Here is a 22,435-nt window from a genome sequence, read left to right on the forward strand (position 1 = left end):
CAGCAAGGTGAGTTGTATATTTTAGCAAGGGTAGAATTATTCAGACCTTAAAAGATCATAGAGATAAGTAATACAAAATAAGGATCGTTACATGGGATATAAACATGAACAGTGCTATTTTAACATGCGAGATATGGATAAAAATGGTTGCAGGCAAGAATGTGTAAGTACTGAAATCTCAGTTTAAGACCAGGGCTGCATCAGGCATGCTGTGTTCTAAACAAACTTCCTCAGGATTTTATTTTAAAATGCAGACTCATTTACATTTTCACCAGGTCTGACTCCACGGCAACCAGGAATTAGTTGCCATCCCCAGCAAATTTCATGCTTAATTAATGCACAATAAAACTAATACTTGTGCATCTTGATGATAATACATGAAATATGAAAACACCTCACTGCATAAAATAATCTAGGTTTTACACCAGGGGAGAACTTTTGAAAGAGTTCAAGTGCCAGAGACGGCCTGTTTTATTGCCAGAAGTTACCCCAGAGAAGTGGCATCTCGTTTCTCAAGAGATCCCTTCACATGTGTGTATTCAGCCATGTCTGCTTAAGTTTAAGAACAAGAGCAGTCAGTACTCCTTTTCACTCCTATCAACCCCTTTGGGCCAAGGTGGATGAAAGGGAGTGAACCAGATTCTAATTCTTGGGGCCCATTAACAGAAATATTAATTGTGTTTCATTCAGCTGTACAAATTTGTTTTCTCACTTAATCTTCATTACCTGTGATGATATGTGAGAAACAAATAATCCCATTTGACTCTCTAAGATGATTTTGTAGAGTGAACAGTGAATAGTGAGGAAAAAAATACCTATTCACTTATAAATGAGCACATTTAATATGGATTTTTTTTTTTTTTTTTTAACAATAAACATGCCGTTTCCATAATCACTATTCAGAGTAAAGCCACACATTGAAAACATTTCTAATTGTTGGGAAATCTCTACAGAATCCAATGAATTCTAAATAACCTTTAATTACTTAAATCTGCAACTCTGCCAAGGGATTTGTGGGGGGAGAAAAAAAAGCAGAAGAGTTTCTGTGGAGTATACCAGAAAACAGTCATTCCTATTGGCGTTCCTCCAGTAGATCTTTAGTAAACTTCTCCCAGAGTCATGCAGGTTACTACTATTGGCAGCAGGAATACAGCCACACAAAGAGGTCACTTAGTAAAATAAAGCTGCATTGGCTTTATACAGCCATTTTAGTAATATACAAACTCTATTTGCAATTAGACAAAGACTACTCTCAATGGCAAAAGAAGTTACCTTCTAAAAGGGCAAGAATGAATAGAACTGCAAAGCCAAAGTTGAGTAATGAGTACTCCTCTGTGACTTTCTGAATCACTTCAGAACTGAGGGAGCGGCATGTGATTTTTGTCTACCTTTCTTAGCGTCGGTCCCAGATCCAAAGCCTGCGGTGGTACTTGGTCGAAGTTCAGAGCTACTCTGAGGCGTTACGTTGGCTTTGGCATTATTGGCTTTTCCTTTTCTATCATTCTTTGAAGTGTCATTTGGTACGTCAACTATATCACTCTGAAAGAAACGTTCATATCATAATAAATTAATTGTTGTTTTACCTGTAGTATAAAAGTTGGGGTATGGGAAATTTCTGAGCTTGCTTACTTTAAACATAATTAAGAAAATTGCAACATACTTTCAAACAACACTATACTCAGTAAAGTATTTGTAACCTATTTTAAATGGCTACCTACTGAAATATGGCTCCTTTCTCATTTCTTAAAATTTCTACTTCTAAGGGATGTGTTAGTATGATCCGTGAAAAGTCAGTTAGCAAATGGTATTTCAGTACACATTAACTAACATAAGCCAATGTATTTCAGAGCAGGACAAAGAGGCTTATATTCGAAAATGAGAAATGGTAAGGTAAATGCATCGACTGGAGAAGGGCCAGTTCACTTTTAAAAAAGCACATAGCATGAACACGAATGGGCTGTGTTTGTCATGAAGTTCTACTTACAGTTTCGATACCCATAGCTCTCATTTGGTCTGCTCTTTTTTCTGTGATAGACAAAAATTTCTTTGGATCTGATAAAGCATCCACAATATCTGTAAGAAAAGAATAATCAACTTTTTATGATCTTCAGAGGAATTTGGAAATTAATCTTTTACAAGAGCTTTATTCTACCCCTGTTGTTATGAGCCACGGTTTGCAACAAGAGTCCAACTTGCTATCATGAACTTGGCAGGACTGAAAGCGCTCCATCGCCACAGCGCTCGAACATACTAGGAACATGAATCAGTTTATAATGCACCAAGGGAGTGATATTAATCCTGATACCTGACTCCATCAGACCAAAGTTACTCTAACTTACTCCCAGCTGATGACAATAGAATTTGAGACCAGAATGGGATCTCTTGAGCCACAAAGCACTAACAACTTTGTCTCTTGGTTATTCGAGGAGGTGCTGACTGACTTGGGACTGCAGGGAATTGTAGAAAATGCCGTTATATTTCCTAGCTAAATAGCAGTTTCAGATGGGTGGTTAAAGCAATCAGGGAAATCTGTTCTCACTCACCTCTGTGATGCTCCATGTCTGGAACATGACAGGCTGTGAAATGGCTTTTCTATGAACCATAATGACCAATATTTGAATCTTGCACATGACACAGTACCACTACTGGTATCATAGCACCACCCAGCACCAGATACCGTATAGATTATTGAATCTGTTTTCCATATGCAGTGATAAATGTGCAGGCATAGGTTTACAGGAAGACAAAGACACATGAATCTTTACCCGCGTATTGATTAATCCCTTTCCATGCTGAATTTCAACAGTCAAAGAATTCACAAATGGCAAAGGAGGCCCTCCACAGCAAGAAATGATTTTACAAATTAAACTGATTCAGCACCTACAATAATAATGCATTCAGAGACCACAGCAGTGATCTGTTTTGATGATCCCTCTGAAACTTTGACTTCAGTATTATGGAGAAAAGGGTCACCGGTCTCAGTTAATAAACCTTCCTTGTCAGAGCAGTAATTTAAGAAAGGAAGTTTGAACACTGCTGCCCAACTGACTCATCATTCACTAGAAAATATTGTCATTTAATTAACTCAGGGTTTTTGTCACAACCGTTAGGAGGACCATGGACAGCGCTTCACTTGTAAGGAAGCTGTTTCTTTTCAGAATGCTGCAAAGCCCTATTTTTGGCTGCTTATGAGTAAGAGATAAATGCTTTTGTACCCTTATATTCTAGATGGTCTCACTAGCATAATAGGCCATTACTTCTGCAATGACAGTTCTGACACTCACGGTTTTCATCATCATTTGAATTTTGCCCACATTTCATGTCATCTCTTCAGCCATTTCCCAAGTTAGCTTACAACGATGCAAGACAGAGAAGCTGGTCCACTGACCAGATCTGTAAAAATATCCAACCCATCAAAAGCTTTGGGAAGAAACTTGCTATCCTTCTTGTGCAAACTAGGGGCTGGACTATATCATCACCCTTCCAACCGAAGTTGTTCTATGAAATGTTCCTCTGAAGTCACCAGATATATTTCTCAAGCAAAAAAAAGCACAAACATGGCTCCCATTCCAACAGAAGTTGTATTAAATACCTAGCATTACCCTTGATAGCTCTGTTTATGTACACAAATAGGTTGTCTCCAATAACTGTCATGATGCAACGTTGTCTTCTGAAACTTACTTCATACACACAAAAATCATGTAGAATTTATTGTCAGCCATAACAATGGCCTTGTAGCTCAGCACCGACCGTTTCCCCTTTCCCTAACTTAGTAAGCATGTCTTTTTGTCCTTGGCACGCACTCTTCAATGAAAATCCAGGACTACCCTGCTAACGTGATGCGTCATTTGAAAATGGAACCTGATTATCACGAGCTTCAAGGTAAAAATGACTAACATGTTTGAGAGAGCAAGACCTTTGTAAATTGTATTACTAACCATACAAGCATATCACCAAAGGCTCAGCTTTTCTACAAGGGGGATGTGACTCATCACTGCTTCTCACATTGTCATTTGTCCTCTGCTTACGTTTTTCTTTCTCCCCAGTGAGGTAAAGTGGGGGTGGGGAATAGCATTTTGTAAAAGAATTGCAATTAAATATAAAACTAGGAAAATCACTGGAAGAGTACGTTACAGAGGACTCTAACCACTAACCTAAGTAGCCATGCTTACTTACGTACAGACTTCTATTACAGAAGTTTCTCTTTGGAGAATGCTACTTCATTTGCATTAATTTGCACTAGTATTGTGTTTTATTGGGAACAGAGTAGCTGATGCAAATAAACCACAAGAAATTACTAAGTTATATGAAAAATAAAATTATGTAACTTTTAAAGCCTACAGTGCATTAACCATTCTAGTTATTATTCAGTGCAAGTTTTTAAATCTTATTCATACAGGTTAAAAAAAAGAAATAAAAAAGAAAGTAGGCAGCTATTGAACTGAGCTATACCTTCCTACAGGTTTGCTAAAACAACCATGGAGATCCTAATGATAGCTCATAAAACAATGAGAGGTTCACTGCAGATGATAAGTAATTAAAAAACACATGCCAACTGAATACTAATGATTCCACCTGAGTGTCAAAAGTTATTTCCCAGTTGTTCATCACACTGTTGTTCTGTATCGATGAGAAAAATACATGAGACACATCATAGAACCATAGAATGGTTTGGGTTGGAAGGGACATGAAGGATCATCTAGTTCCAACCCCCCTGCCCTGGGCAGGGACACCTTCCACTAGGCCACGTTGCTCAAAGCCCCGTCCAACCTGGTCTTGAACACTTCCAGGGATGGGGCATCCACAGCTTCTCTGGGCAACCTGTTCCAGTGCCTCACCACCCTCACAGTGAAGAATTTCTTCCTTATAGCCAAGCTAAATCTACCCTCTTTCAGCTTAAAGCCATTACCCCTTGTCTATCACTACAGGCCCTTGTAAAAAGTCCCTCTCCAGCTTTCTTGAAGGCCCCCTTCAGGTACTGGAAGGCTGCTAGAAGGTCTCCCCGGAGCCTTCTCTTCTCCAGGCTGAACAACCCCAACTCTCTCAGCCTGTCTTCACAGGAGAGGTGCTCCTGATCATCAAAACTATCTGGGAAGGGAGAGGAGAACTAATAACTGAACTCATTTAGTTCATGTTAATATGGAGCCTGTTTTTCCCAACACTGACAGTAAGCTGTGACAACCAGTTCCCTCATCCTAGTAGCATTTTACTGTAATGATACTGTTACTTAGGGGTAGTAATGTTTTTCTATGTCCTCATCTCTACCAGATAAACCATCTGTAGAAACGCTGACAATGTAGTAGATCAACCAGTACTGAACCGCACACAATTTGCAATTTCTGAACTGGTGTTCAAATTCTCTTTGAAAAACAAGTCTTTCACTTCTGAATTCGTATAATGCAGTTTGTAAAAGAAAACAAAAAATATTTTCTCCCTATGTAACCAGCACACTCAGCAGCTTGAGCCCCATCAAACTCTGCTAAGTTTAAATTCTACTCTTGGAAAAAGTGTGGTATCATTCAGAAAAACATCAATCCCAAATCAGAAGCATGTCCCTAGTTTAGAAAATATTTTAACTGAGTCATTTACTGTCGAAAGAATTAAAGCATATGCTTAAATGCGTCCCTTAGATTTGTGGTTCAATTACTGCCTCGAGAATCTCAAGCTTAAGCAGCTTACATTTGTCTTGAGACAAAGCCCCTGAAGTTAAATACTGTAGATGAAATATGCTGCATATAAAGGCATGGTAGTGCTCCAAGACCTGTGGCAAAACTCCAGCTGACTTGTCAGCAACCAGGATTTCACATATGAACAACACAAACGCTTCTGTAAATGCTTAACTTCTTCCATGAAATACTGTTACCGAAGCCTAGGCCTGTGCTTTTAAAGCCTGGATAAATACCAGCAAACAGACTTGAAGACACACTATCCAATACGTTCGGTAAGCCTTTCCTTTCTCCAGTTTGTACTATGGAAATGACACTCAGAGAAGTGGCAGTAATTCTTTGCATAGACAGCAGGTTTGAAGTAATTTTTGCAGAGAGCAAAACATCATTTTTACCAATAATGTTTCACCAATCAACTCTAAGGTGAACGTCATTTTGCTGCAGTCAGAGCACTGACATTTAGCGCAATTCCTATTTTACAGTTTTAAGTGGTTTACGTATTGTCTAATGTACAAGTGAATTTCATCTGCAGTGAAGAAAACATTTCCCAGCGGTAACAACCTCAGGGTGAACTTACCCATTACACTGATTTAAGTGGTGTAATGATTATTCTCAGCTATTTGTTCCTGTCCACATGGGGCAATTTGCCACCTCTCAGTATAAATGACCATGGCCCTGCCAACCTGATCATGGAAATGGCTCACATTAAAAATTACTTTCCTGAAAACCCAAAAATAATTAAACCACACTAAAACCATGTAAAATTGGGAGAGAAAAATGCAGAAAAGTTTTGGATGCTAAGTTATTTCACTGTTCATTTTTAACAATATGCCAACATTCTCAAGAATATAAAGGTGGTTTTGTTTGAAAAAACATGTCTAGATTCTGCACCAATTGTTTATACCTATAGGCCAAACAATATAGCTAAAGTACATGTTAACCTTACAAATATTTATGTCAGAAAAAATGCAATTAAAAAAAAAAATCAAAAGAATCTTCCTAAAATGTCAACGGAGAAAATCAAATTGAGCTAACTAGTATTAGCTTATTTTCCATATTATTTTGTCATTTAACAGATACATCTCATTTTCATTAACACTGAGGCAGGCACTTGATCTGAAAGCTGATTTCTTAACTGACTATGCAGGGTTTCCAAGCAGTTAAAATACTAAATCTTTCCAATCCTCCAGCATTGCGTGTCTGCTTCCGGCTGGCATACCGACACCGCGATACTTCAGTACTTTCACGCCAACACTCAAGATGTACAATATACTGAGATACAGGTTTATCTCACCTCCAAAACCATCAGGCACATATGTTTTAAGCACAATGTTGCAGAAAACCGTTGGAAGAGAGAGTGGTTTGTTGCCTTCATTCCGAAGGGAAATGTGTCTGTAACCTGCTTGCAGACCATCCAGAGGCAGGATCCTCTGACCAATCAGCTTATTATTGTCATCATACACTGCTATTCTCAGGACAGCAAGATCAGGGAGAATAACCTGGAAAGCCATAAAATGAAGAAATTCAATGACTCTAATACAGTAGCAACCTCCCCGCCTCCCATGTTTGAACCATTCACTTCATATGCCAGAAACAGACTATCATCACTGTAAGATAACATCATGCCCTGCAAACTGCACACTTTGAGATGAACCTTTCCTAGAAAAGCTTTTTTTCACCCTAAATAATGGGTAGATTTCAGAATATGCAAATCCTGCAGCTTACAGTTACACTAGCTAAATATTTTGCATATTTCTTTTCCATTAGTGAAGACTGGTGACATGGATAAGGCAGGTAATTACCACCTGGGAAATGACAGATACAGTGGCAATCAAAGGGCAGATAGTGCTGAATCAGGAGGAACCATGGCAGAAAAATGGGATTCGGGATGTATCCAAAAGGGCGGTGAAGAATGGAAAGAGTGCAAGCACAAGCTGATGGGGATGCATGCTGAACTATGGGTTCTGCAAAGGGGAGAAGCAGGCAGAGGAGGGCAGGACAGGGTGACAGACCTGCTGAAATGGCATGCTGCCAGCAGAAGTGGGTGTGCTGTACTCACAACATGAGGGGTACAAGGTATGCATGGTGGGCAGGGATGCTGCCAGCTAATCTGCATCTGTCAGCCCCCATCTGGACCAACCAAAACAGTAACAAAAAAAATCCCCTGCCTTCCCTGGAACAAAGGTGCTGCCTCTGTGCACGGAGCAGTGAGGAACAGACAGCCTAACCGAGAGGTGCAGCCTTTCTGCCAGCTCAGAAAGGTCTTCCCACTCCTTCTCTACCTGGCTGTACTCATCGATGCTTATAGGACAAAGGAAAGACCTAGGTAAAACTGCATCTATCATCTCCCTTAGACTTTCCCCCTGCCACTTTCATTTTCAGTCTTAGAGGGCACAAAATAAAGTATGCTTTTGGTCTCTGAACCCACCTGAGCTATTCACAGATATGCTGCTCTACTTGATTACAACTTAACACTCACAGCACAGGTTACCACCAGCACTCACACCATCCTCCCCCTTACACAACAGAGTGACAACACAAAACTTGGGTTAGAATGACTGAAGCTTTATTTTAATTAAAATAAAAACAAGAAAACATGACAGAAGAACAATCAAACACATTACCTGAGAGCGACTGTGTAGGATTAAACGTCAACTCAAGGAGAACACTGTAACCCAAGTAGGGCAGGTAAGATCTCTCCTCTACAGGCCACAGATCAGCACATCTTTCGTTACATGATGGGCTCAGATATAGATTTGCTAGGGAGCAGGAGTGGGGACTAAGAAGTTTATCATTCCCTCTCCGTTAATCTGTTCTATGGTATCCTGGTAGGCACTTCCACCCTCACGACATTTTAGCGCTGTGCACCCCATGCCTTCCATTTCCTCCAACTAGAGGAATTGTTCCTGCCATGTTTATGCCACTCATCTGCTTGGTCATCAATGTATGTCTTGATTACAATGTTAAGCCTGATATAATAAGTTCCTGAGATGAAGAAAAATAATCTCTTGGCTGTCTTACAGTATGACTTATTCAAGAGAATGTGTGACTATGTAATTGTTCATTGCAGAGTAGAGCAGAAAGTCCGAGGAATATTGACATCAGCCACTGTACCCGTGCCACGATACACAGGTACCCCCCTTTTAGACTGAAGCTGTGTGCACCCTGTGGTTTATGGGCCTTTTGATTTAAGAAATCAGAGAGCAGCAGATGCTGGCCATTTGGCCAGCAAGCCATGGGCAGCATGATTGCCTGTCATTGTACCTAAGCATCTTCCCTGTGCCTTCTCATATACAGAGAAAAGCGCTTGAAGTCACATTCATTCCAGAATATATTTGAGTCCAGAAAAACCTCTTGCATTAACTACATTTCTATTAAAAACTGGTTATACTGTTAAGAAAGCTGATTATGTGTGTAATATACCCAAGTGTGAAGTGTTATCACCACTCGGCAAAGTCTGTCACTTTGGAATAAAAGAGCAACAATTTTGCATGACAACAAAACAGGTGTAAGGAAAACAGACATTATCAAAGACGGCACTGCTAACACATGTAGTCTGGATGAAACTCCAGCTGACAGGGAAAAAAAAATATATATATATGTGTATCATATATATAAAGACTGAGAGATAAAAACTGAACACAGACAACTGATCTCTCTCTTTAAATCCCCCATACCAAGAAAAAAAGGTTTGTTTTTCTTTTGTTATTAAAAAAAAATAAAGAAAAAGGTACATGATGCACATGGACTACTGAAGGAGGGAGCTGGCAACACATCTGAGGAACACAGCACCCTTCCAACTTTTCCATGTAATAACATTGACCTTAGCTTTGGATGCAGCATCTCACCTGCCCTCTGGGCTGAAGGAACAGTGCAAGATAGCAGCCACTGCCAGGGCAGGGAAGAAGAAATCTCCAGGGAATGATGGTGTCCACCAGCAGGGGCTCATTCTGAGCGGACTGCATACCTTGAACACAGGCATGGTCACGGAGGAGGTGGCTACCTCCAAGTGGGAGGAGGAAGCAAAGGGGAGGGAAAAGCCAAACAGAAAAAAAAAAAAAAATTTCATGTGACAGCTACAGAGGTTATCCATTAGAAAAATAAAACAAAGCAAAATTAAAAAAACCAAAACAAAACAACCTCTTGAAAGCTTATTTCCGCTTTAGATTGTTTACTGCAGTAAACAGGAACCCTACAAACCCTTTTTCATGGGAGCAGTACTTATTCACGTGAGCAGACTGAAGCAGGGAGGGGTGGCTCAAGTGAGCAAGGATGCTCATGTGCAAAAGGGCTGGCAACCAGAAACTGTGCTTTCCAAATATCCTACCTTTCGAAATACAAATGATTCTTCATTGTAAACAGGGTTCAGACCATTGTTCATCACCATGCGTGTTCGAAATTCTTTACGTATCGTGTCCGTGGGTAAACCATACATATCCACTTCTACATACGTACCAATTTTTTTGTCTGATAAGAACTGACCAGATATTACCTGCAACATAACAACAGAGCAGTAAGGAAAAGCAATACAAAGTACACAGCATTTTATGAATACTGGAAATATTGGTATTTTTTTATTGACAGCAGTCTGAAAAATGCTTTATACAGAACAGATGTATTTATTTCATCATATGAAAATGGTATATTTAGTGCTAAAATTGCACTTCTTTAGAAAAGCTTTTGTGATAAGACCTTAAATACATCCTTAATTTGAAATGATTGTGCTCATTGTGCTATGGTATTAACAGTTGTAAGTCAGTCAGCCCAATTAGCTGATGTCTCACAGATGCGTTCACTCTATTACTGAAAAACACTGAATGAAACAACCACATCAGGCACTGCTATTCCGCAACTTTAAGCTTTCTGTTCAGAAGCACTGTCATCTATTATGTCTTGACTACAAAGAAGTGAAAGGAAGCTACTGCTCTGCTTTCACTTAGGTAAAGGTTTTAAACTAATCACGTCAGTCTAACTCCATATTCCGTGTCTGGGAAGAGTAGGAAGCTTAAAAAGCAAACAAACAAAAAACCCCCACGACTCCTCTATATTGTTATATATATATGAAGATTTGTTGCAATTTTACTCCAAGTCAAGATTAATCTAGCCACAGGAGGTGATTACTCCCGGGAAAATTTTTATTCCATCAAGATGATCTACCACTGAAAAATACAGCTAATGTTTTCATTACTATGGTCAAGGAGGGAAGAAAAAAAACTGAAACACGATTTCACAGGCCTAAGCTCATTTCGAGTTCTTTTCTTTTCACGATCTAACATTCTTCCAGGGAACACTCTGGATAGCAAATCTGAAAAGTTATGTGGCTGAGGGGTACCATCACTGGCTTCGGTCCACTCAACTCCTTTATAAAAGAATTTATATGGAATTTTATACTAGTTTTAGTCATGCAAGAAGAGCAAGTGGCAAAATACGTGATCTAAAAAACCATCTCTAACGATACTTAGAACTTATGTTCTCACCACCAGATCCCACTTCCCTCTTAGAGGGATTGTACTGTCATTAACGTTAAAGAAAAACAACATTAATAAAAAGTTTTTGTTCTTCTGGAGATGCAAATGAAACTTAGTTAAATGTCTAGAATGCACAATGAAGCCTTGGTCGGAGAGAGTTTGAAATTTCCATGCTGCACATAGAAAGTGATAAGTGAAAGCTTAAGTCTTTTGTTAAGCTGCACGTGGGGTATTTGAGCAAAGAAGTGTGTCAAGTCACAAAACAGGTTTTACAATTGTCAGCCTCCTTCCGAAACGTGATACCTAACCACGCTTTAGCACCACAGCAGAAGTTTTATGGACTTTGTTACTCATAGATAACTCCAAATAAGGACCTCCATCACATGAACCATTTTTCCCTACTTATTTTCAAAATATCCTGTCCATGCGTGCCCATATTCCTCCTTGCTCTATGGTGACAAGTGATGTTTGTATAATTTCATACTGTCCACAGAAATGAACTTCACTCATTTATTCATGTGTGGGCTGATGTAATTCAAAAACAGCACAAGGGGGTTTAAAATTCAGTGATAATGTGTAGTAACAAACCATTTCTAATTCTATCATGTTGCACTCAGACCAAGTAAACATAGATGTCTTAGCAATAAAAAAACAAAACAGTGGAAACAATTTGATGAAATCCACATAATCCAAACACATTTTCTGTAGATATCCTATTTCTGTTGATATTTAAATGTGATTTTGGATGCACTAAGATGACAGAAGTTTGTCTATCGCTGTTTTACCTGTACAGAACACGTTGCAGCAATTACACCATCTACAGGAGTTTCAGAGAAAGGGTCAAAAGTTCGATCTGGTCGTCGCATGAAATCTGGTTTTAGTAGATACCTTATTTCAAGAAAAAGAAGAAGAAAATTATTCTTGTGTGGAAATTAAAATTGTATTAAATACAAATAAAATGGATGTTCTAGCTTTACACAATGAAGTCTCCTACAGGACTGTAAAATACAGACTATCATTCTAGCTGCAAGTGTGAGGAAGTAAAAGGAAATATTGCAGTTGTCTAGAATACAGATAAATGTTAATCTTAATTTTGAATTACCAGCTACTGAGACGTGAAATCAACCCTGGATTTCAAGATGAAAACAAGTTTAATATAATCAGGGACATTTCAAAATAATTTAATAATACGTTTTAAAAATACAGCGAGTTATGTTATAATAAAAAGTAGATGCTCGCATTTGTTTTAATTCTTTAACACTCTGGAAAAATACAGAGGGCTTATTCAATTTGATTTTTTTTAAATGAAGCAGTTCCATAGAGTCAAGACTCATACAATAAATTTCAGCTTGAAGCTAATTTTTTCATCTCGGTTATAAAACCTTGGGGGAAACCGCTGATAATGTCAGTGCTGACAGATTGTTAATTATAGTAGCATGAAAGGTACTACCATAATAACACTTACAATACATCCCTGAGGACTATACACTGGATCAACATATCAATGAAGCCGATACGTGCTCTGATGAATCAAAACCCAAGGATTCTGTCATCAAAATTAAATAGCAGTTGATCACAGAAATGCTGTGCTACACATGACAGGGGTTCTCTTCGACTGGTGGAAGAAAACGTGTAACTGGAGTTGTCTTGCTAATTCTGCAGCCCTGACAGACAACAGCTGCTAGATTATTTTTTATCCCCCCTTAGTTCCTCTAGTGAATCACTGGTACACAATGTTATAAAGGCCTCATAAAGGAATTCAGAAATAATTAAAAAACACTGGAAAAATTCCACTGGATAGAATGTCAATGCTTTCTCCCATTTTTTTATAACGTGGCTTCTGTTTAGGAAAGTAATATTCCTCATTTTTCTTACATTATAAATGTGTGTGATTTCATAATATTTTATTAATTTAAAGTAGGTTATGGGCAGAAGGGAACTACCAGAAACATCCTTAGCCTCTGCTTCCGGCCTGCTGAAATAAAAAAATGCTGAAACTAGAGCGACTCAATCTTGTTTCACCAGCATGAAAACTGTAAATCAGAGAGAAAAGGAGTACAGACAGAAGGAAATGTAATTTTTTATTTTCATTGCCCTGTGTGTTTTCTGTGACTGAAAGAGCACCACATTTATAATGCATATCAAAATATTACCACTATACTACCATGTATTACCACTATATTACTGTAATATCAGAAGACTGACATAAGAATCAAGTAATTTAGTAGATAATGATGCCTGTCCTTTAGAGCATTTGGCAAGAGTGTGTTCTTTCACCAGGCCTGTGGGTCAAACAAGAAAGGAATCATACTTTGCCATAAAAAAAAGCTTTGTTTTTCTTCTGTTTTTGTTATTCTGACTGAAATGACCAGAGACTGCACCTTCATCAAAGCCAACAGCCTCTATCTGAAGAGTTCACAACTGAAATAAAGGCATGGAGCGGCAAAGGACTATGTTGCCCATTCTGCAGATGGGGAATTTCACCAAGCTTCATCTACTCAGATTTTCTTTCTGAATAAGATTTGCATTAGTAAAAGAGTTGTTTCTTCCCAGGATGACTTTGCAGATTTTAATGTGTTTCTGGACTGTCATTTCCTATAATTCATTATACTTCTCCCTTCTCTCGATGTTAATGATCAGCCTATCCTATTAAGGTATAAACTCAACATTTGAGCAAAATCTATCAACATCACTTGAGCATCCTTTTTCAAGCAAAAGAAACTTAGAGAGATGAAACACTTCAGTATTCTCTGTGAAATCTGCTCTCCGACTAAAGTACGCAGATTAAAAAAACATTCCCTATGTATTAAGACTCAACCTGTCCAAAGAAATTTGGCAATTCTGTGAGCTGTGCAATGAATCTCCATTCTGTGGCATATCTTCAAAGAAAGATTGAGAACAGAAGCTGAAGATGTATTTAAGTAACTGTGTATGGTATTCACGATCTTCATAATTTGCACACAAAGCCTCTTCTATCTCATCTTAATTATGCCCAGTTTTTAAAGAAGCATATTCATCAGAATACCTCCTTGCAGGAGATAATTCTCCCTGAATTCTGCTATTTTCTAGTCTTCACCTAGCATCCCATTTTTCTTTTGTAACACATAATTAATAATGACAAAATTTTATTAAAACCATAGTAAAGGATTCTGATACACAGTGACAACAATTTAAATCATATCACTCACCCGCATGATCCATTATATTCAAATTTTCCTTGATTCAACTGCATTGCTAAATCTGTCGAGAGAAAAAAACTACTCTTTCCTTCTGAATAATGCAGATCATGAACAATCCTTTTTAGAAAAGAAAATAATACTGTTTGTCCAGAATAACCAGTTTAAATGAAGATTAACTTTAATGCATATAAACCACACGCACCTAAGAAATAAAAGGAAGCAATAGGAAAACTTCAGATTTCTTCACAGTAGTAACAGCTTTATCAACCAAGCTGAAGTCTACACTGTGCTTAGAAAACAGTCTCTCCCTGAATTCAGACACACCCGGTAGGCAGAGAAGAATCGGCCTGTGGTCACGTTAAGTGCCTGGGATGGGATTTCCAGCATCTAACTTTTGCTATCTACAGTACAGATGTCTCCATTCCTGCTAGTCATCTAGAATCATTTTGAATAATGGAGGGATACAGGCACTTTTAACAGTGCAATAATCTCATTCTAAAGCAGCCATATAAAATATACTACATGAGACATCCTAGAAGTGTGTATTTCTCCACAATGACCCTAGACAACTCCTCCAATGAGGTATCCCAATGTCTTAAAGAAGGTGAAATGAATATCGCACTGTTTTTCTGTGCACTTAATTGAATAAAATACCACAAAAAGAAACCGCAGAGATCACAGCACCATTGCTTAGTTTCAACATTTAAAGCATCTGAACTTTAGTCAATGCATTATTATGGCACGTGTATATAAAGATAGATAGCAAACACATAATAACCCCCTTCCCCTCCAACCCTCTCCCAAACTTCAGAAAAAATGTAATGTTTTCCTGCAGGTTTCCAATTACACCAGAATACAGTATCCTTGTTCAGCGGTAACACAGGTATTCTCTTGCCCAACAGACTCTGCCTTCAAAAGGAACAAATTCTTTTCTATATGTTCTCCTTTACACAAAAGACAAGATTCTCACATGCTCACATCAGTTACTATTCACTTTACTGGGCAGCCTTAACTTGTATTTCCTCAATTATTCTTTAGCCTGTCAGCACAGTTGGATCATAGAAGACATACAGGAAAGTTGCTCACTTCCAATTACACAATTAACACTCTTATCTCGCAATATAAAGGGGTTGAGAATGACATGCAGTGGGCAGAGGCAGCGTTGGGAGAAGAGTGAAGCTTGCCTATCTGCTCCAACCTCCAAATCATGTCCAGTGGAGTGCTTTACAAGCAGTGTATCCCAGTACAGCTTTCTCTTGCCTCCACAGCTAGGGAAATCAGTGCAAAGCTTTGCAGGACAGAGCTCAGGGTATGATCATTAGGAGTGTCTGCAGTACCAAAGACACCGTTCAGGGGGCGGGAGGGGAGAAGCACAAAAGCACTATCACAGCTAGAAAAAGAAAATGGAAAAACTGGTCTGTTACATATATGACTGAAGACAATCCCAGATTAAATAAAAAAAAAAAACCAAAACAACAAAAAACCCTACCCTGTTAAGTTATACTCACACCTTCATTGAACAGGAACAATACATCTCCTCTCAGTTTACACGGTGGAGAGGCATTTACATTCCCTGGCATCATTCTCTCAGCTGGGTTCTCAGACCCCATTCTCTGATGCTGAACACGACTCTTTAACACTTCACAATAACTGGTCTAGAAATGCATTTGGCACATAGTCATTACTTTTTACCATCTTAATTTGTACACTCCTTCATCTTTACTTTGGAGACATGCACCCAACTGTGCCAAAGCTGTGTTTTGTGAAAACAGTGATTTCCCTGTAATTAATACTTTTTATTAATAAAACATTATCATTTATGTGAGAAGTTACAGTAGTCTATTATTTTTCTATGAAAGGGGATTGAATTTTCCTTCTGTGTATGGCTTTTTTATTGCTCCTTTTCTTACGCTTCCGTTAATTCCACCCTACCGTATTATTTAGCCATATGTCTGTTTCCTCAAAAAATGCCAGAAGCAAATCCATGGCATCTGTTTGAGAGTTACTGCCCAAGCCATTCTTTAGGATTGAGGTTCACTGGTCCTTGCTGCCTACCTGGGGTCTGATAGTTCAGTGAGACCATCTGGCAGCCAGCGTTCCAGAAAATTTGAGGCATGTAATTACTGGAATCCACTCGGCCTCCCTTTGGGTATATCCGACTCATTTGTCGTTTATTATAACTGTATAATTCATCAAGGAAAATGAAATAAAAACATCATAGGAACGTATGGTCATATCCTGGTATCTTCAATATTTCTTACATTAATCTTACTATTTCTCATCCTATGAGCTACCTTCCCTTTTCCTTTATAGATCTGGAACACTGTAAATCTAGAAAGGTACACTTGCTGTTTATTTGTAGCATTAGTAGAGAAGTGGTATGAGGAGGTGAAAGGATACTTCACAAACTCAATGGCATGGGTCTTCAAATACCCTAGTCCGACTGATTCATTGAAAGAGGACATATTATGATGAATATTACGTTCTAGAAAGAAAAGACAAGACATTTTAAAACACTTTTGTAATGACGAATCAAAATTCAAAATCATGCACTATACATAATAGCGGGATATAGCAAATTCTGGTCTGTTTCCCCATTATCTGTCATTCATAGAATCAAATTATACTGAAGAGAAATTTCATAATACTTCTGACCTGCCTTTTTCTTTCACTTCCTGGGAAATCAACAAAACTTTCATTTTTTTTGTTTAGGACAAAATTGTTATTCAGAGCCCGTGTTGTGTGGCTAGATAAGGCAAAACAACATTATAAATGGTCTAGTGTGCAATACGAAAGCATCAGCTAACTGCTGACCATGCTCACCTTACTTTACAGAAAGATGAAATAAAAAAAAGCAGTTTAGTTGGAAAGGCCTACAGAATATAAATCAACCTCAACAGCTTCATATTCTCCCAGTAATTTAGTGACTCCGTGTGGATGACCGATGGAATAACATGCTAACTTCACGTTCAAGGAAACAGAGATCTAAAAATATACTGATGACGGTCATTAAACTATAAAAGTCTTACGCCATTTCTAAACTCAGGAAATGTAGAGATGAAAAAACTACCTAGAATAAGCAGACAAATACTTTTATTTCATTCAACCTTTTATGTTACCTTCTGCTACATCGAAACCTTGAAATTTTACAGGTTGAGCATAGTTGACCATTGTTGATAAATATGGATGTATATTGGTTGTGGCACCTACATATTTGTAAGATGCCATCCACGCTTGTTCATCTTCAACAGTTACTAAACCCTGAAAACACATGAAAAAGAATAATCACTATTTGTGTGTGCAAACGCTATTTGTTGGAATTTTCAAATGTGATAGAAAATTATACCCAAATCTGCAGAAAATTAAAGAAAGTGCAAATTAATACAAGAGAAGTGGAAATTTAATGTCACAAATTAAGATTTATTTTCTTACTGATAAACACACCAAACACTCTCAATGTTACAGGATGCATGCAAGAGGCCTGATGATAGAAAAGCTCCTAAGCAGTGGGTAAATATTACATGATGTTAGTAGGATAACTTTGGGATAAAAGATAAACATTAAACAGACTGACAATGGTGGGAGATAATGATCTATCTTTGTCAAATAAATTCTTAAGAATTGTGATTTAATATACATTCTCTCATAGCAGCTGCAGTGGGGTAATGCATATTTGGTACTGAGTAGAACTTTCTCAACATCAAAACACAAATAGGTTCAGTTGCTAATCTTTACTAATAAAAGCAGACCAAAACATAGGGATTACAACCTTCATTGGACAAACAGATGTGGCAAGACCAACAAGAGACACAGTACCAAGCTCATATTCCTGGCCACTTAAAATGATAAAAATCTGAATCCATCATTCACATAAAGATGCACTGTATTTATAACAGAATTTCAAAAGTTTTCTCCAAGTATCTCATCTGCTAGAAACCCACAATAGGAAGTGCTTCTCATGTGGATCTACCTGTCCAACCTTTTCCTTTCCCTAAACCAGTTTGAAACACATTCTTTTCACTGAAAGAAAGGAAAGAAAAAGAAAGATCTCTGTCAATCTAAGCAAACTCTGCAAGGCTTACTGTTCATGGCATTTTTCCCACAAACATTTTTGCTTGTTCTCCTACCAGTGAACCAGTTACTAAAAAAATCTAACCTACTGTAGGCTGACAGTGAACTTCTGCAAGGAAGTACTAAGTATATTCAAAAATTCTTACAGTACAGCTTTTCATTTTCAGAATGCGACCCGTGTTTGTCAGAAAACTCTCCTCCATTATTTTATCAGGAAAGAGTGAATAACAGGAAGCACTGCAAAGTACTTTCTTGGACAGTAAGTCCCAGCATGTCTAACAGCAGTAAAGCATGGAAGAAGAATGCAGTTCACAGTTCACTACACTACTGCAACTCATTTACTCAGGAGATGGGACAGGAAAAGAAATGTGAAACTACTTGCCAGTATTATGGGCATGTACCTCTACCTGCCATATAGTGCGGACTCAGTTCAAAAAAATGAATTCCTTGTGAAGTGAAACAGTTTATGCCTTGATATGATAAGACTATTATAGTCACAAGGAACGTCATTTGTCTGACTGCACAGAATAGCTGAGTTATCAGAATGAGTCTAGGTGCACGTGGTTTTATGTGCATTTTAGACTGAATTAAACTTCCAGTGGCCCATTAAATCTTAATGCTCATCACCAGGGCTCAACCCAACTGCTTTTCAGGAATCCACATACTGAGGGTTCAGAGATCTGTTCCCTAAATATGCCAAACGATACATCCCTTTATTAGTAGAATACAGGCATTTTTTTGTTATTAGGTCAATATTTGTTAATAGAGTTTAGATCAAATTAAGGCCAAATTTCTTCAAAGGAACTAGTCCTTTTCGGTGTCTTCATTTTTGGAGGACAAATAATTCAGGAAGAACTGACCACCCATCTTCTAAAAACCAGGCTCCTTCGATGTGCCTCCTGCTGAGTGCTCAGAATTGCTAATCATATTTTACTATCTTGATCCTTAAACGTCTAAGTAATGAATCACAGTGAAAAGGAAGTCAAAGGGGATTATGTATGCCTTAGTGCCAAGGCAATAGTACCCTGCAGACTACAGCTGTATGACTGCATTACTGACACGCTAGCTCTAAGACAATGTTCTAAGACAATCTACTCATTATTGATTTTGTCTTATTTACTTGCAGACCCATAATTTTTAGAGTAAACGGGCTATACTCTTTGCAGCGTTCACAACTTTAAAACTATGAATTAGAAAGGGGTAAGGATGGAATGTTTCTTAAAGTCTAGGGAAACAAAGGAATGGTTACAACAGCACATGACCCTTTTAGGAGCTAGAGAAAACAATGGGGGAAAGTCGACCTCTTATTTACACCTCCCCACCCCTCAAGAAAAGAAGCAGAACCCACTTAGAAAACAACATAGACTGAAACAAAGTGTGGTTAGGAACAGGAGCAGCTTTAATGAGAGAAGAGAAGGAAGGAGAAGAGCGGAAGGAGGTGGGAAGAGTCTTACAGAAGGGATTCCTGGGAGAAGATAAATGCAGAAGTCCCAAGGGAAAGCAAAAGGAGGAAAAAGAGACAGGAAAACAAAGTGCAGTCAGGGTAAGGGAAAAGGAGAAAAAAGAAGCAGGGATGATACATCTCAACACCATTCAAAGAACTGCTGTTTCCCAGTGCATCACGTTTGAGACTGAGATCAGACACTTCTAAGGAGGCAAAAGTCATGCACTCCCGTCTGTCCCAAAATTTTCTGACAGCCCTAACCCCAGTATGAAAGTACAGCAGAAGAAACCCTAGAGGAGAAAAGGAGGTAGAGTCACTTTCAAAAATACTCTAGGTGCAGTGAAACTGTGCATAAAATTGTTAAACCACTAAGAATGCATGGTAAGTAATATGTATGTTATACATAAAGCAATAAAACAAACTACATAACATCCTATGTGTCACCTTTTTATTGTTTTCTTGCTCAGAATCTTCAACAGCCTAAGGGAAAAAAATATATATACATTACCCAAAGAAAAAGCAATAGGAATCACTCACAGTAAGAAAAAAAAAATCCTCAAAAAGTTAATGCATTTAGCAAAAAGTATACCCTTTTCCACCTTCCTGCGTGGCTCATCTGTCCCATACATTTGCAAAAATTTGCAGTTTCTTTCACATCTGGGTACACAAGATATGAAATTCAACAGCTGGCTAGCAATGGGAATAGGAGGGAGGATGCCAGACAGTTAAGCTCAAACCAGTGCTATCACTAGATGCTGGGGACAGGAAGTTTCAGAGAAGAATGAAAGAATGACGCACCCAGACAACATAAAAGATCGTCCGATCTGGATATGCAAGCTGCCCAGGCTCTGAAAACTTAAGGGTTAAGACTGCTGTAAACTGTGCTTTAAATGTCCACATTTGTAAAAGGCCTATCTCAAGATGTTACTTGCAGTGGGACAGTCTGCCGTCTGTCTTCAATTACAAGCTGCCACTACTGAGAATCTTACATAAATGTTAACTTGGCACTGAATGTACATTCCTAAAGAATAAGGATCCAGTCACTAGTCAGCAAAGAAGCAGAGAGGTTACCCAAGGGCATACGCTGAGGATGAGTGACTAATCTGAAAAAAAAAAGAAAAAACCCAAAAAACCCAAACCCCAAAACACTCAGGTAGTTAAGGACCAGCTGACTTAGTAAGTGAAACCAGCCCTAGAGCAAAGAAGTTATAGAATCATAGAATCATTAAGGTTGGAAAAGACCTCTAAGATCATCGAGTCCAACCATCAATTACAAGTTACATAATACTTCAGCAGGAGGATTCATAAAAGTCCTGAAGAAGCAAAGATGTTGACTTGAAGAGATACCAAGAAGGCAGGTCTGATGTCTCAGCGATACTGCTAGAGACATACTGCCAAGGGCAATCTGTGCTATGAAAGATTTTCCATGCCTATACTTCTGTCTGGAGTAAGATCCAAAGGTAGCCAGGCAAGAGAGAAGTGGCCAAAATACTTGAGTGACAGAGGAGCATGACCTGATAAGGTACCTTAGCACTCACATGTGGTTTTTTTTCCTGTAGCAAGCAGCAGTAACGCCTTCAGTGCCAGAGCAGGCTTAGTTCTGAATTCCAATATTCTGTACCTAATTACTGTCAAGTTATATCAAGTTACTGAGCACAGACTGATAAACTGTACTAAATCAGGTATGAGTGGAATTAAAGGGGACTCTTACCCTGTCTGCCAGCTGGCTCTCTGGTATAGCCCCACCGCCATACCACCCCACTGGGGAATGATCGTCCTATTTTGCCTTCATTGCTGTAGGTGGAAGGGAGAATCTACCCTAAGAGTTAACAATAAAAAATGACCCAGGGAATCCCTGTAACAAAGACACAGGATGTAGCCTTGCAAAAAACCATTGTTGAGCGAGGAAGCTGATATTCCACCTCATATTAGGGCTCTGCAACTGAGATGCAAAGTAAAATATCAGAGGCAGGAGCAGGAAACTGCTTGCTGCCTTTAATTAGTATTTTTGATCAAATCCTCCACTTATATACTGTTTCCCTACATACTGATTCTGTTTCCTCAGTGAGTATTCTACCTGAACAAGCAGAGAGTATTTTCGGCTACAAAATTTTGTCTTCTCATGAACCTAAAGGTTAGGAATCTGGTGAAGATCTTGGGTTTGACTCTTCTGACAACATGTGCTGTGATGCTTCCACAAAACAGAGTGTCTTTTACACCCACCTCCATGGAAAGCTTCCAAAGAAATATATATATATAAGAAGCAATCCCACCTTTTTGACACTGATGGCAACAGCTTCCTTTTGACTGTAATCATCTACAGTAAGGTCACTTCCAAATTTGTACTCTGGATGAGCTTCTTCTTCCTGGTCAGCTGCACAGAAAAGAAAAAGCATCAGTGCAAAAAACACAGCAACTGCTGGTTTTGTGTGAGACATGAAACAAATGACAGCTGAATGCACAGGTTTGGTTTTGGCTTTTTTTTAAAACAGAAATAAAATCCAGGGTATTAGATTTCTAAGCATTAGTAGTAAATTACAGCTAAGGCCCGAGATTCTTACAGCTTTGACATGGTTAGTAAGAGAAATCTTATTTACTGTATTTTTG

General features: G+C 38.5%; 1 protein-coding gene across 4 annotated transcripts in view; it reads right to left on the bottom strand.

Moving 5' to 3' along the window:
- The window catches only part of PLCB4 (phospholipase C beta 4), a 214,740-nt gene that overhangs the window by 33,806 nt on the left and 158,499 nt on the right, over positions 1-22,435 (bottom strand). For 2 of the 4 annotated variants that reach the window (XM_076335111.1, XM_076335109.1), the window contains exons 19-29: positions 22,102-22,202; positions 20,273-20,308; positions 17,433-17,574; positions 16,714-16,798; positions 16,369-16,493; positions 14,323-14,374; positions 11,920-12,022; positions 9,994-10,158; positions 6,961-7,165; positions 1,985-2,073; positions 1,389-1,539 (exon numbers count right to left, since the gene is read on the bottom strand). In XM_076335111.1, coding sequence (XP_076191226.1) covers positions 1,389-1,539; positions 1,985-2,073; positions 6,961-7,165; positions 9,994-10,158; positions 11,920-12,022; positions 14,323-14,374; positions 16,369-16,493; positions 16,714-16,798; positions 17,433-17,574; positions 20,273-20,308; positions 22,102-22,202 — 1,254 coding nt within the window. The remainder of the gene's footprint in view (positions 1-1,388; positions 1,540-1,984; positions 2,074-6,960; positions 7,166-9,993; positions 10,159-11,919; positions 12,023-14,322; positions 14,375-16,368; positions 16,494-16,713; positions 16,799-17,432; positions 17,575-20,272; positions 20,309-22,101; positions 22,203-22,435) is intronic. The other 2 variants (XM_076335112.1, XM_076335110.1) reach the window with 1 other exon arrangement.

Source organism: Aptenodytes patagonicus, chromosome 3, assembly GCF_965638725.1.
Source record: "Aptenodytes patagonicus chromosome 3, bAptPat1.pri.cur, whole genome shotgun sequence".
NCBI lineage: Eukaryota > Metazoa > Chordata > Aves > Sphenisciformes > Spheniscidae > Aptenodytes > Aptenodytes patagonicus.